The sequence below is a fragment of the Salvelinus alpinus genome, chromosome 2, assembly GCF_045679555.1.
Source record: "Salvelinus alpinus chromosome 2, SLU_Salpinus.1, whole genome shotgun sequence".
NCBI classification, from domain to species: domain Eukaryota; kingdom Metazoa; phylum Chordata; class Actinopteri; order Salmoniformes; family Salmonidae; genus Salvelinus; species Salvelinus alpinus.
Window position 1 is genome coordinate 35,936,259 of NC_092087.1, and position 16,184 is coordinate 35,952,442.

Here is a 16,184-nt window from a genome sequence, read left to right on the forward strand (position 1 = left end):
AGCTGGCTCACCCACTCAGACAGACTGTGTTTGCATAAAGCTCAAGTGACTAGTCAAAGAGAGGAGATTATGTTGTTCTTTGTCTTGCCAAACCAGAAATGTGCCTCAATTTGAGCTGTGTACCCCTTGTGTGTGTGTGTGTGTGTGTGTGTGTGTGTGTGTGTGTGTGTGTGTGTGTGTGTGTGTGTGTGTGTGTGTGTGTGTGTGTGTGTGTGTGTGTGTGTGTGTGTGTGTGTGTGTGTGTGTGTGTGTGTGTGTGTGTGTGTGAATGAGAAGTCTAAATACATGTACCATTTTTTTCATTAAATAACCACTATGATGACGGTATGAACTATAAAGAGTCTATTCATCTACAGTTCCTGTTCCACTACTAGGATAACATCATCAGTTCATTAGCCTACTGTCCGTCACAGAATACCAAATTTGAATAGTTGAATTCATGCCCGAATATTGTACTTTCACACTGAGAAAAACACAAAACAAAATGAAACATTTAATATAAAATTTGATATTTTGTTTCAGTGACGCAGACAAGAGAATGCAAGAATGTTTGCCCCGTCTGTGCGTGCGCTTGTAAGGGTTCAGAAGTCAATTTGATCCGTTGACAATGTGGTCATTGTGGTAGCTCTGGTCCAGCACCCTTCAAAGAAAGACTGATTAACCAGTCCAAGATACCGAGGTACAATACAGCCCTTCATGGGGAACAGCGGTGCAATGTAACTCTCAACAAGCAGCCATTTGTCAATGGTGGGCTTACATTAGCCCGGATAAGATCTCCCTGCGAGAAGCCAGGATGCCCAAATGATGTTGAGTCTATTGTGTGTGGTTCATCATATTTTACTGGTAGGGCTTCAAGATTGTCTACAAGTTATTTCTTCAAATAATTTAGGTATAGAATTATGTAGGGATTTCTAAATATATCTCAGAAATCAGAAATCAGATTCAAAAATGATCTTGATTTATCATACAGTACTAGCATGACTAATATACCTAATATAAGCAAATGAAAAAGGAGCTTTATTTACTACGAAGGATTGTTCAATAATAATCAATTTGTGGCAAGTGCTACTTTGTAGACTTGATTTATGCAGACTGTTGTAGAGTAGCCTACAGAAGGCGCATCTGCCTCTGATAGGTTCAACGACCAGTCTGTGGTCCAATCAGTGACTAGTGATGATTTTACACATCAGAGGTTGAACGATTGTAAACTCTGTGTCAAACCGATGTACACTTGCCTTTATCCTATTCATAGCGTGTACTTTTGTCAATACTCTTAGCGTTTTTCTGTCAATTAAAGGAATGTATTTACCAATTGGACTCTGCTGAGTAGCCTTCTGCCTCACATAAAAATGTCAAGAGGACTCTTCAGTCGACTTTAAATGGACTTACTTTAACTGTTCTTCTCTTTGGGATACTGTACATAGCAGGGATACATTCAAAGACTTCACCTGTAGATTTGGACTTTTATTCAAAGGATTTCGTAGCCTAACAATTCCTGAGCAGTCGGATAATAGTAGAGTTTAGTCGATATTGTACATCTCTCTGAGCTCGTAATGTTTGATACATTTTGTCGACTGTCCGAATGAGGATGACAGGTCTCCGGCAGGTGCTCGCGCTGTGCGTCACGCTAACATGGCTCCAGTTTACCTGCGCTCAAACCCAAGAAGGTAGGTTCCGTGTCTGTATTGCGCTCGCCATCAAATTGAGTAGGGTGCAATGTCTTTCAAATGATTTCCTAATCACACGATTTTATGAGCCATTATGTTTTCTATTTGACTTTAACCACAAAAATTGTATGTTGCCTATTATTTTGTCAATAATCCCACTTTTAGGCCCAGGAAGTTTAACACCACTAAAAATATACATTGCTTACGAAATGTTGTTATAGGCAAAAGAAAGAGTCAACAGTGTTTAGTGGCACTAGTGCCCATATGTCCTATATGTTTTTCTCACTGTGTTAATTTACAATCAAGCTACATGCTGTAGTGTTTTTATTTTATTTTAGCAGTGACCAATCCCACAGAGTTGTGTACATAAAAGAGTCAATGGTGCATCTCTTGTGCTCACCTAAATCAGTGCTGTCAATCTGACCATAGGGACAAAACCAGTTTCATATGTGCAGAACCTGTTTGCTGTGCGTCAGCCAACTTGCAGAACAGAGTGTGCCTATGTGTTTGTGTCTATTGTCTCTGTGCTTCTTTTGTATGTTATCGCTCTCCATGCAAGCTGCTAACAAAAAACAGCTCCTCCCTAGAAATGGCTATTTTGTCTTTCTGTCTTTCTCACTTTGCACCTCTTTACATGTTTAACCCCAGTGTCCATATGATATGGTCAAGAGTTTAAAAAAATAGCTACTCATTAATAACAAGCTTCCTGGAAATCTGTGAGGTGTATTCATGGTGAGTCAGGTATGATTGTATAGCCTCCATGTTAGAGTGAAGTGTTGTGATTTGAATCTGAACTTTGGCTCTGTACTGATGTCATCTGGCCTTATGTAAATAAGGTGGTGCAGTGCAGGAGGAAAACAAAGTCAACAACAGGTCAGGAGGCAGTTGATAGTCAGACTGAGCCTCTGGCATCAGTGAAGGATAATAGGCAGAAGTAAATATACTCATACATGTCACGCAACTGAGGAAATATAATTAATGTAGATTCTGATCTGCATCAAATCAGTACTTTATTTCCTCTGCTAGCACACTAGGCCTATACCTATTTCAATGTATTCTCTAGAGATCTATAACCCCTTATCAATATGTGGTAAACAATTTGACAAATGTTGTAAATATGTGGTAAACAGTGAATTCATTGAAGGTAAATGATGCATGGATCATATTTATTACAAGTTAATAAATGGTTTATTACACAATGGACCAGAGTTGCGTCTGCATGTGCCCCAATTATTATAAGCAGTTAAATAACTCACACTTTATTTATTGAGGGACAGCTGGTCCAACATTGCAGCTATGGGGTGAAGACAGTTTTGCTCCTATCCTAAAATTGATCCAAATTTAATTGAATGAAATATAATTTCAATTTGATTGATTGATTGATTGGTTGTTTGATTACTTGTCCTATACGTGACCATGGGCACTGGTCAGGCAGTGGTTTGTTTTCTTAGCCGTTGAAGATGTGGCACAGAGCTCTAGATTACAAGGCCCTATAAAAGCACTGTGTGCCATGAACTCATATCAGGGGTCAGAGATAACGATAACAGCCATGCCATAAAAATGTACCAATCACAGCCCTTTCTCAGGCATCTCTGAAGCTTGGATTGTCCTCAATCTCTTCAAGCTTGTTTTTCTTCACCCGGAACTGTGTGTGTATGTGTACAGTGTGTGCTTGTGCATGTGTGTGTGTATGTGTGCGTGTGCGCGTGTGTGTGGTGTGTGTTTTAAGATTTGACACTGGAGCATATTTATCCGCATCAAATCATTCTTGTTATGTGATACATGTTGTTTTCAAATGTTGATGATTGAGTGATTTCTGATAAAGATTAATTATGGCATACCGTAATGATATTATGATGCATGCACACCTTTGTAATATGTGGATTGTTTTTTGGTTAATAAAAACAAACCATTTACCAGATCTTCAGGTTTAATTCTACAGATGTTGGAGTCATGTCTGTGAAATAGAGAGGTAGGAAACCTGGGTTATTTTCATATATTGGTCTCCCAGACTAGTGCAGTGCATGGCCACTGTAGAGGAACAGCATAAACCAGTGAATGTTTGCTGAACAAAGTTAATTGCACTCAATCACTTTTTATGATTTCATTGGTTTCAATATGTATTAATAGCTTAGATTGTATGTCTTTCTTTGTAATTGCACAATACTTATCCAAACGTTGTACCCATTACAGTTAATATTTCAAAAGTTTATTTCCAAAGATTTTAGATGAGGGTTTTGCTGCGAAACGCTATACACTGAGTATACAAAACATTAAGAACACCTGCTCTTTCAATGGCATAGACTGACCAGGTGAATCCAGGTGAAAGTTAGGATCCCTTATTGATGTCACTTGTTAAATCCACTTAAATCAGTGTAGATGAAGGGGAGGAAACAGGTTAAAGAAGGATTTTTAATCCTTGAGACAATTGAGACATGGATTGTGTATGTGTGCCATTCAGAGGGTGATTGGGCAAGACAAACTATTTAAGTGCCTTTAAACAGGGTATGGTAGTAGGTGCCAGGCGCACCGGTTTGAATGTGTCAAGAACTGCAAAGTTGCTAGGTTTTTCACGCTCAACAGTTTCCCATGTGTATCAAGAATGGTCCATCATTCAAAGGGCATCTAGCCAACTTGACACAACTGTGGGAACCATTGGAGTTAACAGGGGCCAGCATCCCTGTGGAACGCTTTCAACACTTTGTAGAGTTCATGCCCCAACAAATTGAGGATGTTGTGAGGGCAAAAAGGGGGGTGCAACTCAATATTAGGAAGGTGTTCCTAATGTTTGGTATACTCAGTGTACATCCATTATTAAGCTGGAATGGAATGTTCGTATCCTGTATATTTAACATAGAAATTCAACCCATCATGAATCTAACCTCTAATGGTATAGTGTTTGGTTAGACTTAGGCCCTGTCCCTATGGCACCCTATTCCCTATATAGTGCACTACTTTTGACCAGAGCCCAGATCTCATATTACTGTATTGATAATGTTTTATATATATTTTTTATTATTGATATCAAATGTATCATTTGTTCTGTTCTTTATTACAAATGTAATTATTTGTCACATTTGACTGTGTAAATCCTTGAATGCTACTTTTTCTTCTGAGAATGATGCGAATATATCTTGTTTTGCAGCAAAATGTGGTTGTTTGTATCTCTGAAATGAAACCATCCAGTGATAGATTTCAAATAAATACATGTCTTTTTACTGAACAACCCCATGCCACGATTAGATGTGGGAAAAACACACCAATCTCTTTGGTAAATTCTTTAAACCAAAAATGCTAATTTACCAACATTTCTGAAAATGGATATATAGCGTTTTGGAATGAAACTCTTTATTTACTCTTTTCATTTATCACAGAAAAAGTATTCCTAAGCTAAGCATTATTTCAATATCAATGGACCTGAAGGATTATACCCCGTGAGAAGTGAACAATAGTAATATAAAATGTGCCTTATAAAATAAATGTGACATAGTATGTGTTTATATGCTTTGATGTGTGTGTTGATCCTTCTGCTCTGTGTGTGTATGTGTGTATGTGTGTTTGTGTGTGTGTGAGTCAGTGTGTGTGTCAGTGTGTGTGTGCTGAACATACATCTCAGTGAGGCGTGTATGTGAGAATAGACCTCTAAGGTATGCAGTAATCTGTTGGCGTCCTGAGCCAAGTTTCTGTTTACCTCATCCACCGTTTCTATCGCTTTATAGAAATTGTTTATCTCCTCCTACCTCCATTCTTTCTTTTCTTTCCCTCCCTTTTCTTTCCCTCCCTTTTCAGAAACAGCTGAATGAAAATGACAACTAAACCTGATCCAGAACTGAGAAATGTTTTCTAGTGTGTTAGGTTACTGTCTATGGCAGTAATGTTTTTTTAGTGTGTTAGGTTGCTGTCTATGGAAATGGACAATGACACCACTATCTAGCCTTGACTGCATATGCAACAGAGGAAAATAGTCAGGAGAAAATGGAAAAGAGGTATAGAGTCTAGGAAAATATCTTCATTATGAGAGAGAGAGAGAGAGAGAGAGAGAGAGAGAGAGAGAGAGAGAGAGAGAGAGAGAGAGAGAGAGAGAGAGAGAGAGAGAGAGAGAGAGAGAGAGAGAGAAAGAGAAGAGAGAGAGAGAGAGAGAGAGAGAGAGAGAGAGAGAGAGAGGAGCTTCTATACCAGAACCCTGGGGCCCTGTGCATGCTCCTAAATGTCGACTGCATGAACTTTCCAAAAATCATTGAAAGGTCATGATGTTTTGACTACAGTCGACTGCAAGTTTCTGCAGCTGCTCTTCACCAACTTCATCCTGCAGTCATCACCTGCATTGTGGGAGGCTCTATTGTCAAGCAATCATTAGAGTGTTTTTGTTTGACCCATACAAACGTGACTAAAGACATAACTTAAACAGGAAGCAATTGGCCACGATTTCTGTGTACAGTAGATATACAGTGCATTTGGAAAGTACTCAGACCCCTTGACATTTTTATTCTCCACTAGCATAGAATACAGCGGGTGTAACGATACAGTGAAATGCTTACTTCCAGCTCTTCCTCAACAGTGCAGAATAAATGTGAAGTAGCAAAACTATCATTATAAACTGAGCGGTTTGAGCCCTAAATGCTGATTGGCTGACAGCCATGGTATAGGAGACCGTATATCATGGGTATGACAAAACATGTATTTTTACTGCTCTAATTACATTGGTAACCAGTTTATTATAGTTTTGCTACTGTATATTGTATATTTAAGCAATAAGGCCCGCGGGGGTGTGGTATATGGCCAATATACCAGGGCTAAGGGCTGTCGAAAGGTTGATGAATCGAATTCCCGAGCAGGGAAAAATCTGTCGTTCTGCCCCTGAGCAAGGCAGTTAACCCACTGTTCCCCGGGCACCAAAGACGTGGATGTCGATTAAAGCAGCCCCCCGCACCTCTCTGAATCAGAGGGGTTGGGTTAAATGCGGAAGACACATTTCAGTTGAAGGCATTCAGTTGTATAACTGACTAGGTATCCCCCTTTCCCCTTTCTTAGCCACGACGCTATGCGGGCCTTATTGCTTAAATGTACAATGTACAAAGTAGATTAATAAAAGTAATACAAATAGTAAGAAAATAACAAGAGCACAATAGTCGATTTAAAAAAACAAGGTAATACAATATATAATATAGAAGACAAAAAGTGACCATTTTTTACAAACAATGTGAAACAGTGTACAGGAACACTATGGAGGTAGATAACGTGGCTGAACAGCATCTGATGACCTTCTTTGTGTACAATTATTGTTCTTGCATACACATTAATGTTTGTCTGGTGATTGTACACTTTCGTGATTTTGTTTGCCTGGGTGTACATGTGCAGGTGCACAGGACTATTTCTCAACAGGTAATTGAACTGGTTGAGTGTCAACAGCTTTAAGCCATCCACTGATAGCAGTGACCCAGCTCAGGCTTCTCCCAGTGCTTAATCTAGGTGGGGCAGTGATAAGATGGTTCGCAGTGGGCAATGTACACATAAGGACATAATTACAATCTAATGATAATTACAATTCCAAGGCCCAAATGTGTCTACACTGCACAAAGTCCATGGCCCAATTTGAGCTACAGTACACCTACAGTACACCTACAGTACACATGCTTAAATGACACTCTCTTGTGTTGTAACTTGTACACCTGGCATCTAGCTGGTGATTCGTTATATAAAAATGTCTGTTCCTTGTTTATTACACGTTTATTACACACATGCAATCTCACAATGGCAGGCTGCACATATGCAAGTGCTGGGCAAGAGCAAAATGTGCAACCTTGTGGGTGTCCAGGACCAAGATAGAAGAGCACTGGTCTAACGTAGCATGCTGCTAGGTATACTTAGAAAAAAGGTGCTATCTGGAACCGAAAACGGTTCTTCGGTTGTCCCCATAGGAGAACCCTTTGAAGAACCATTTTTGATTCAAGGTAGAACCCTATTGGGTTCCATGTCAAACTATTTCCACGGAGGGTTCCAAACTCAGCAAAAAAATAAACGTCCTCTCACTGTCAACTGCGTTTATTTTCAGCAAACTTAACATTTGTAAATATTTGCATGAACAAAACAAGATTCAACAACTGAGACATAAACTGAACAAGTTCCACAGACATGTGACTAACAGAAATTGAATAATGTGTCCCTGAACCTTGGGGGGGGGGTCAAAATCAAAAGTAACAGTCAGTATCTGGTGTGGGACCATGACGGGACCTACACCTCCAAATCGATCCCGCTCCAGAGTACAGGCCTCGGTGTAGCGCTCATTCCTTCGACGATAAACCCAAATCCGACCATCACCCCTAGAGACAAAACCTCGACTCGTCAGTGAAGAGCACTTTTTGCCAGTCCTGTCTGGTCCAGCGACAGTGGGTTTGTGCCTATAGGCGACATTGTTGCCGGTGATGTCTGGTGAGGACCTGCCTTACAACAGGCCTACAAGCCCTCAGTCCAGCCTCTCAGCCTATTGCGGACAGTCTGAGCACTGATGGAGGGATTGTGCGTTCCTGTTGTAACTCGGGCAGTTGTTGTTGCCATCCTGTACCTGTGCAGCAGGTGTGATGTTTGGATGTACCGATCCTGTGCAGGTGTTGTTACACGTGGTCTGCCACAGCGAGGACGATCAGCTGTCTGTCCTGTATCCCTGTAGCGTTGTCTTAGGCGTCTCACAGTACGGACATTGCAATTTATTGCCCTGGCCACATTTGCAGTCCTCATGCCTCCTTGCAGCATGCCTAAGGCACGTTCATGCAGATGAGCAGGGACCCTGGGCATCTTTCTTTTGGTGATTTTCAGAGTCAGTAGAAAGGCCTCTTTAGTGTTCTAAGTTTTCATAACTGTGACCTTAATTGCCTACCGTCTGTAAGCTGTGTGTTTCCTAACGACCGTTCCACAGGTGCATGTTCATTAGTTGTTTATGGTTCATTGAACAAGCATGGGAAACAGTGTTTAAATCCTTTACAATGAAGATCTGTGAAGTTATTTGGATTTTTACTAATTATCTTTGAAAGACAGGGTCCTGAAAAAGGAACGTTTCTTTTTTTGCTGAGTTTACATGGATCCCAAAAGAGTTCTACCTGGAGCCAAAAAGGGTTCTCCTATGGGGACAACCAAAGAACCCTGTTGGAACCCTTTTCTCTAAGAGTGTAGTGTTCAGGAATTTCCATAGACCATCTACCCAGGTAGAGTCAGTGTGCTCTGTCTGACTGCGATTGATGTCCAAGTGTGTCCAAATTCCTCTAGACTAGCACCTGTGACCCTCTCTCTCTTGCTCCTTCACAAACACAATAAAGTAGCTGCTATCTCTGCTTTATGATGGCTGGGCCTGCTCATTGGACTGTTATCACATGCTCTACGTTACTCTCTCCAGAATCACCTTCTAGCTTTTACTGATTGTTATTCCCTGTGTGAATCTAATGAACTAGTACATGTTAACACGTTCGGTGCTCATGTCTATGTGACTCCTCAGAGTCTCCAGATTTAATGCTGAACATGTATTTCGATCATTGTGAGAGCACAAGAACACAGCACGTAGACAACATATGAGAGCACACGAACTTGAAAACATTGTCCCGCCCTGATCTATTTCACCTGTCTTGTGCTTGTCTCCTCCCCCCACCAGGTGTCTCGCATTTGTTCCATTATCTCCTGTGTATTCATACCGGTGGTTTTTGTTTGTCTGTTGCCAGTTCGTCTTGTCTCGTCAAGCCTACCACCATGTTTTTCCATACTCCTGTTTTTCTAGTCCTCCCGGTTCCGACCTTTTCTGCCTGCTCTGACCCTGAGCCCGCCTGCCATACCATTCTGCCTGCCCTGACCTCGAGCCTGCCTGCCGTTCTGTACCCATCTGACTCTGACCTGGTTTACAAACTTCTGCCTGTCCTCGACCTGCCTCTTTCCTGCCCCTTGTCTATTAATAAATACCAGAGACTCAAACCATCTGCCTCCTGTCCCTCGTTATAGTACGAACTGGCCATGACGGACCCAGCAGACTCAGACCAGCTCCGCAACACTGTCTCCCTGCATGGAGCCACCATTGGAAGACATGAGGATCTACTCCAGAATCTTATGGATGGACTCCATACTTTGGCGGAACGCCATGACCAGGGCTTCAAATCATTACTGGAGCAATTCCGTGGACTATCTATCAGGCACCATGCCACAACGGAGACCTCCCAGACGCTCAGTAATCCCCCTACCAGTGGTGATTTTTGTCTAGCCTACCCCGGCTTCCCAAGAACCCGCTTACCTCATCTGGAGCGCTATGCTGGGGATCCTGGAACCTGCCAGGCGTTTCTTTCTCAGTGCTCCCTCATCTTTGAGCTGCAGCCCTCTTCGTTTCCTTCAGATCGTTCGAAGAAAGCGTATCTCATGACACTGATGTCTGGAACAGCGCACAGTGGTTTGGGAGCAACAATCCACCATTTGCCTTCGTCTGCAGGATTTTGTGGCGGATGTGAGGAAGGTGTTCGATTCTCCGTTGACCGGGAGAGGTGACCCGAAAGCTACTTCTACTACGTCAAGACTCCAGTAGTGTGGCAGACTACGTGGTAGACTTTCGCACGTTGACTGCCGAGAGTGCCTGGAACCCGGAGTCCCTGTTTGACACCTTCCTTCATGGATTATCGGAGGAGATTAAAGACGAGCTCGCAGCTCGGGTGTTACCCTTGGACCTCAACTCCCTCATAGCCTTAACCATAAGAATTGTTGGGCGCCTATGGGAATGCAGGAGGGAGAGGGGTCTGTTCTCGTCCACACTCGCTCTTCCACGGCTGCTTTCTCTCCTCCGAAAGAACCCGGATGTCCCTGACGCCTGCATTCCCGAGAGGATCCGATGTCACCCGAGCCCCCTCGGAAATCATCAGGGACGGGCGACTCGTTTACTCCAGAGCCTATGCAACTGGGCAGGGCTAGATTGTCGTCTAACGAATGATTACGCAGGATGAGCTACAACAGTTGCAGTTGTATTGTGGTGCTACAGGGCGTTACATATCCACCTGTCCAGTAAAATACCAGGCTCATCAGTAGGTACGAGTACGCTGGTGGGCCATACTGGGAGTCTTCTAACTCCTATTACTCATACTCCTTTCCATGTTATCCTGCTGTGGGGTGACCGGTCTAAATCTCTCCGGATGCTCATTGACTCTGGGGCTGACGAGAGCTTCATGGACGCTACTCTAGTATCTGAGCTGGGTATCTCCACACAACTCCTCTACGTTCCCATGGACGCCAGAGCACTGGATGGCGCTTCATTCGGGGCTACAGCACCCTGGCTTCTCCCCTCTCTGCACTCACTTCTTCTAAGGTGCCGTTCACATGGTCCCCAGCTGCCGACACTGGGTTTTTGGATCTCAAGCATCGTTTCACCACAGCCCATCCTCATCCATCCGGACTCATCCCATCAGTTCGTGGTGGAGGTTGAAGCCTTGGATGTTGGAGTGGGGGTCGTTCTGTCCCAACGTTCGGCACAGGACCAAAAGTTGCACCCCTGCGCTTTCCTTTCTCATCGCCTGAATTCTGCTGAGAGGAACTATGACATTGGTAATCGAGAGCTTCTTGCAGTCAAGATGGCGCTGGAGGAGTGGAAGCATTGGCTTAATGGGGCAGAACACACATTCTTAGTTTGTACCGACCCTAAGAATCTTGAATATGTCCGCATCGCCAAACGCCTCAACTCTAGACAGGCTCGTTGGGCTCTGTTATTCACTCGGTTTAACTTTACCATCACCTACCGCCCTGGGTCCAAGAATGTTAAGCCTGATGCTCTCTCCCGCCTGTACAGTTCTGCGGCTATACAATCAGACCCAGAGATCATCCTCCCTACCTCCTGTCTCACTGCTACACTTGTCTCGTGAATCAAGAGCCTGGTCCACAAGGTGCACCAGGCAGGGGGCATGGCTAACCGGATGTTCGTCCCTGATTCGGCCCGGTCCTGAATGGGCCCATTCCTCAAAGCTTACCTGTCATCTCGGCTCCCGCCGGACCCTGGCTTTCATCCAATAACGTTTCATCCTACAGCGGTCGCCGCCTGCACAGTGCCTAATCTATAGACTTCCTGTCGACATGGTCTCCGATCGTGGTCCTCAGTTTCCGTCACGATTCTGGAAGGCGTTCTGCACCCTCATTGGGTCGGCGGCCAGCCTGTCCTTAGTCCAACGGCCAGTCAGAGCGTGCCAAACAGGACCTGGAGACGACACTTCAGTGACTCGTCTCGGCCAATCCCACCACCTGGAGCCAGCAACTCGTGTGGGTGGAACATCATACCCTGCTCGGCCACTGGGCTCTCGCCTTTCGAGTGTTCCCTGGGTTTCCAGAACCTGGTTGACTGGGAGGGTAATGGCCCGGAGAAGAGGTGCTGGGTCCCCGCTAAGAACATCCTGGACCTGGCCCTCATCGCTGACTTTTACTGCCAGCATCCCAGTCAACCAGGCATGCGCCCGGGTAGGACGCCAGGTGGCGCCCCTAGAGGTGGGGATGCTGTCACACCCTGATCTGTTTCACCTGTCTTATGCTTGTGTCCATCCCCCACCAGGTGTCTCCCATTTGTACACCACCAGGTGTCTCCCCTGTGTATTTATACCGGTGGTTTCTGTTTGTCTGTTGCCAGTTCGTCTTGTCTCGTCAAGCCTACCAGCGTGTTTTTCTGTACTCCTGTTTTTCTAGTGCTCCCGGTTTCGACCTTTTCTGCCTGCCCTGACTCTGAGCCCGCCTGCCGTCCTGTACCCATCTGACTCTGACCTGGTTTACGAACTATTGCTTGTCCTCGACCTGCCTTTTGCCTGCCCCTTGTCTATTAATAAATACCAGAGTCAAACCATCTGCCTCCTGTGTCTGCATTTGGGTCTCATCCTGTTTCGTTATAAACATGGTCTATCTCTTTAGGGTAGCCACAAGCAGGCCTGTGTGCAGTTCAACGTCCCATCAGATCCAACACAGTATAGCTTGTTCTTAGCTACCTTTCAATCTGTGAATAAATTACCTATTGGTATATAGGGAAACATATTCATCGAACAGCAACTGGAAATAAAAAAACAAACAAGTTATTATACAGAGTTAGCCTCTCTTCCTTCCTCTTTCCCTTTCTCTTTCTCTCTCTGGACATCTGGCTGAGATTTGAATAGCAAAACAGTCTCTCTGTCCCAATGACATGGAAAAGGACTGGACTCCTACAGTCCACAGTAAACAAGGCCCAGTATGTCTGCCCCAAAGACAGTCAGTTACTGTATTGAATGTAGCACTGGCCTCAGCCTATTTCACATCACATGTATCCATTCTGGCCGTTAGCATGCAAAGCTAAAGGGCATGAGAAATGAACATAAACAAATGAATTATTATTCCTACCACTGACAGTTATTACAGTATGTAAAGGTCAGAGTTTGAATGTATGTTGTGAACTGATGTGTTACATCAAAACTACACAAAATGGATCAGTACTGACAACAACTTAGGCTAGAGTTTTGAAGTGAAAACCTTAAAACTGAAGAACTATCTTTTGCCTTTCTTTCCCCGCAGTGATATGCTCCGGCACCCAGAACGCACTGAGCGTGACAGGAAGTTCACAGACGCAGTACACACTGATGAAGGATATGTACAGCGGCTGTGAGATTGTCATGGGCAACCTGGAGATAACCATGATGGAACATTGGAGGGATTTCACTTTTCTACAGGTGAGGGGATGAACAGGTGGATGAATGGCAACAGGTGTGTGTGTGTGTGTGTTTCTTGCATCAGGAGTGTATGTATAATTTAGTCCAGTTCAACAGAAGTCTATATATAGTGCCAGTCTATTTTCCTGACAACCAGTGGTGTAAAGTACTTAAGTAAAAATACTTGAAAGTACTACTTAAGTAGGTGCTTGGGGTATCTGTACTTTACTTTACTATTTATATTTTTGGCAACTTTTACTTTTACTTCATTACATTCCTAAAGAAAATTATATACTTTTAACATTTTCCCCGACACCCAAAAGTACTTGCTACATTTTGAATGCTTAGCAGGACAGGAAAATGGTCAAATTCACACACTCAAGAGAACATCCCTGTTCATCCCAACTGCCTCTTGTCTGTCGGACTCACTAAACACAAATGCTTCATTTGTGAATGATGTCTGAGTGTTGGAGTGTGCCCCTAGCTATCCATAAATTAAAAAAAACAAGAAAATTGTAATTGCTCAAATAAAGAGTTTTAAATCATTTATACTTGTACTTTTACATTTGATACTTAATTATATTTTAGCAATTACATTTACTTTTGATAATTAAGTATCTTTAAACCAAATACTTTTAAAATTTTACTCAAGTACTATTTTATTGGGTGACTTACTTTACTTGAGTCATTTTCTATTAAGGCATCTTTACTTTTACTCAAGTATGACAATTGGGTACTTTTTCCACCACTGCTGACAACACTAAACACACAATCAGACATGTCAGGCCACAGACTTCCCTTTGCTGCACAGAGAACTACTCAGAGCTCTTATCAGTGTGTGTCTCCTGTGGATAATGTCACTGTCTCCTGTACAAAATGAGTCACCTTACATTCCGTTCTATAACTTTAGTCCAGGGCCGGCCCCAGGCATAAGCGATATAGGCAATTGCTTAGGGCCTCCGGCCGCTAAACGGGATCTCAACTTACTGTTGAGAGGTAGAATAGTAGAATACATACGGTGAAAGTTCGAAATTTCAAATCAAATCAAACTTTATTTGTCACATGCGCCAAATACAACAAGTGTAGACTTTACTGTGAAATGCTCACTTACAAGCCCTTAACCAACAGTGCAGTTCAAGAAGAGTTAAGAAAATATTTACCAAGTAGACGAAAGTAAAAAGTAATAATTAAAAGCAACACAAAAATAATAACAATAACGAGGCTATATACAGGGGGCACCGGTACCGAGTCGGTGTGCGGGGGTACAGGTTAGTTGCGGTAATTTGTATATGTAGGTGGGGATGAAGTGACTATGCATAGATAATAAATAGCGAGTTGCAGCAGTGTACAAAAGGGAGAGGGGTCAATGTAAATTGTACGGTGGCGATTTTATTAATTGTTCAGCAGTCTTATGGCTTGGGGGTAGAAGCTGTTGAGGAGCCTTTTGGTCCTAGACTTGGCACTCCGGTACCACTTGCTGTGCAGTAGCAGAGAAAACAGTCTATAACTTGTGTGACTGGAGTCTCTGACAATTTTAAGGGCTTCCCTCTGACACTGCCTATTATATAGGTCCTGGATGGCAGGAAGCTTTGCCTCAGTGATGTACTGGGCCAATCGCACTACCCTCTGTAGCGCCTTACGGTCAGATGCCGAGCAGTTGCCATACCAGGCGGTAATGCAACCGGTCAGGATGCTCTCGATGGTGCAGCTGTAGAACCTTTTGAGGATCTGGGGACCCATGCCAAATCGTTTCAGTCTCCTAAGGGGGAAAAGGTTTTGTCGTGCCCTCTTCACGACTGTCTTGGTATGTTGGACCATGATAGTTTGTTGGTGATGTGGACACCAAGGAACTTGAAACTCTCAACCCGCTCCACTACAGCCCGGTCGATGTTAATGGGGGCCTGTTTGGCCTGCCTTTTCCTGTAGTCCACGATCAGCTCCTTTGTCTTGCTCACACTGAGGGAGAGGCACCACACTGCCAGTTCTCTGACCTCCTCCCTATAGGCTGTCTCATTGTTGTCAGTGATCAGGCCTACCACTGTTGTGTCGTCAGCAAACTTAATGATGTGTTGGAGTCGTGTTTGACCACGCAGTCGTGGGTGAACAGGGAATACAGGAGGGGACTAAGTACACACCCCTGAGGGGCCCCAGTGTTAAGGATTAGTGTGGCAGACGTGTTGTTGCCTACTCTTACCACCTGGGAGCGGCCCATCAGGAAGTCCAGGATCCAGTTGCAGAGGGAGGTGTTTAGTCCCAGAGTCCTTAGCTTAGTGATGAGCTTCGTTGGCACTATGGTGTTGAACGATGAGCTGTAGCCAATGAACAGCATTCTCACATAGGTGTTCCTTTTGTCCAGGTGGGAAAGGGCAGTGTGGAGTGCGAATGAGATTGCGTCATCTATGGATCTGTTGGGGCGGTATGCGAATTGGAGTGTATCTAGGGTGTCTGGGAGGATGCTGTTGATGTGAGCCATGACCAGCCTTTCAAAGCACTTCATGGCTACCGACGTGAGTGCCACAGAGCGGTAATCATTTAGGCAGGTTACCTTCGCTTTCTTTGGCTCAGGGACAATGGTGGTCTGCTTGAAACATGTAGGTATTACAGACTCGGTCAGGGAGAGGTTGAAAATGTCAGTGAAGACACTTGACAATTGGTCCGCGCATGCTTTGACTACACGTCCTGGTAATCTGTCTGGCCCAGCGACTTTGTGAATGTTGACCTGTTTAAAGGTTTTGTTCACATCGGCTACCGAGAGTGTTATCACACAGTCATCCAGAACAGCTGGTGCTCTCGTGCATGCTTCGGTGTTGCTTGCCTTGAAGCAAGCATAAAATACATTTCGCTTGTCTGGTAG

The 16,184-nt window shown here is 43.8% G+C and overlaps 1 protein-coding gene across 1 annotated transcript in view; it reads left to right on the top strand.

The window, feature by feature from the left end:
* The first annotated feature begins 1,204 nt into the window (after positions 1 to 1,204).
* The window catches only part of LOC139542632 (receptor tyrosine-protein kinase erbB-3-like), a 34,301-nt gene continuing 19,321 nt past the window's right edge, over positions 1,205 to 16,184 (top strand). Inside the window, exons 1-2 of the mRNA XM_071348299.1 lie at positions 1,205 to 1,667; positions 13,197 to 13,351. Of these exons, the coding sequence (XP_071204400.1) occupies positions 1,583 to 1,667; positions 13,197 to 13,351 (240 nt within the window). The 5' untranslated portion in view covers positions 1,205 to 1,582. The remainder of the gene's footprint in view (positions 1,668 to 13,196; positions 13,352 to 16,184) is intronic.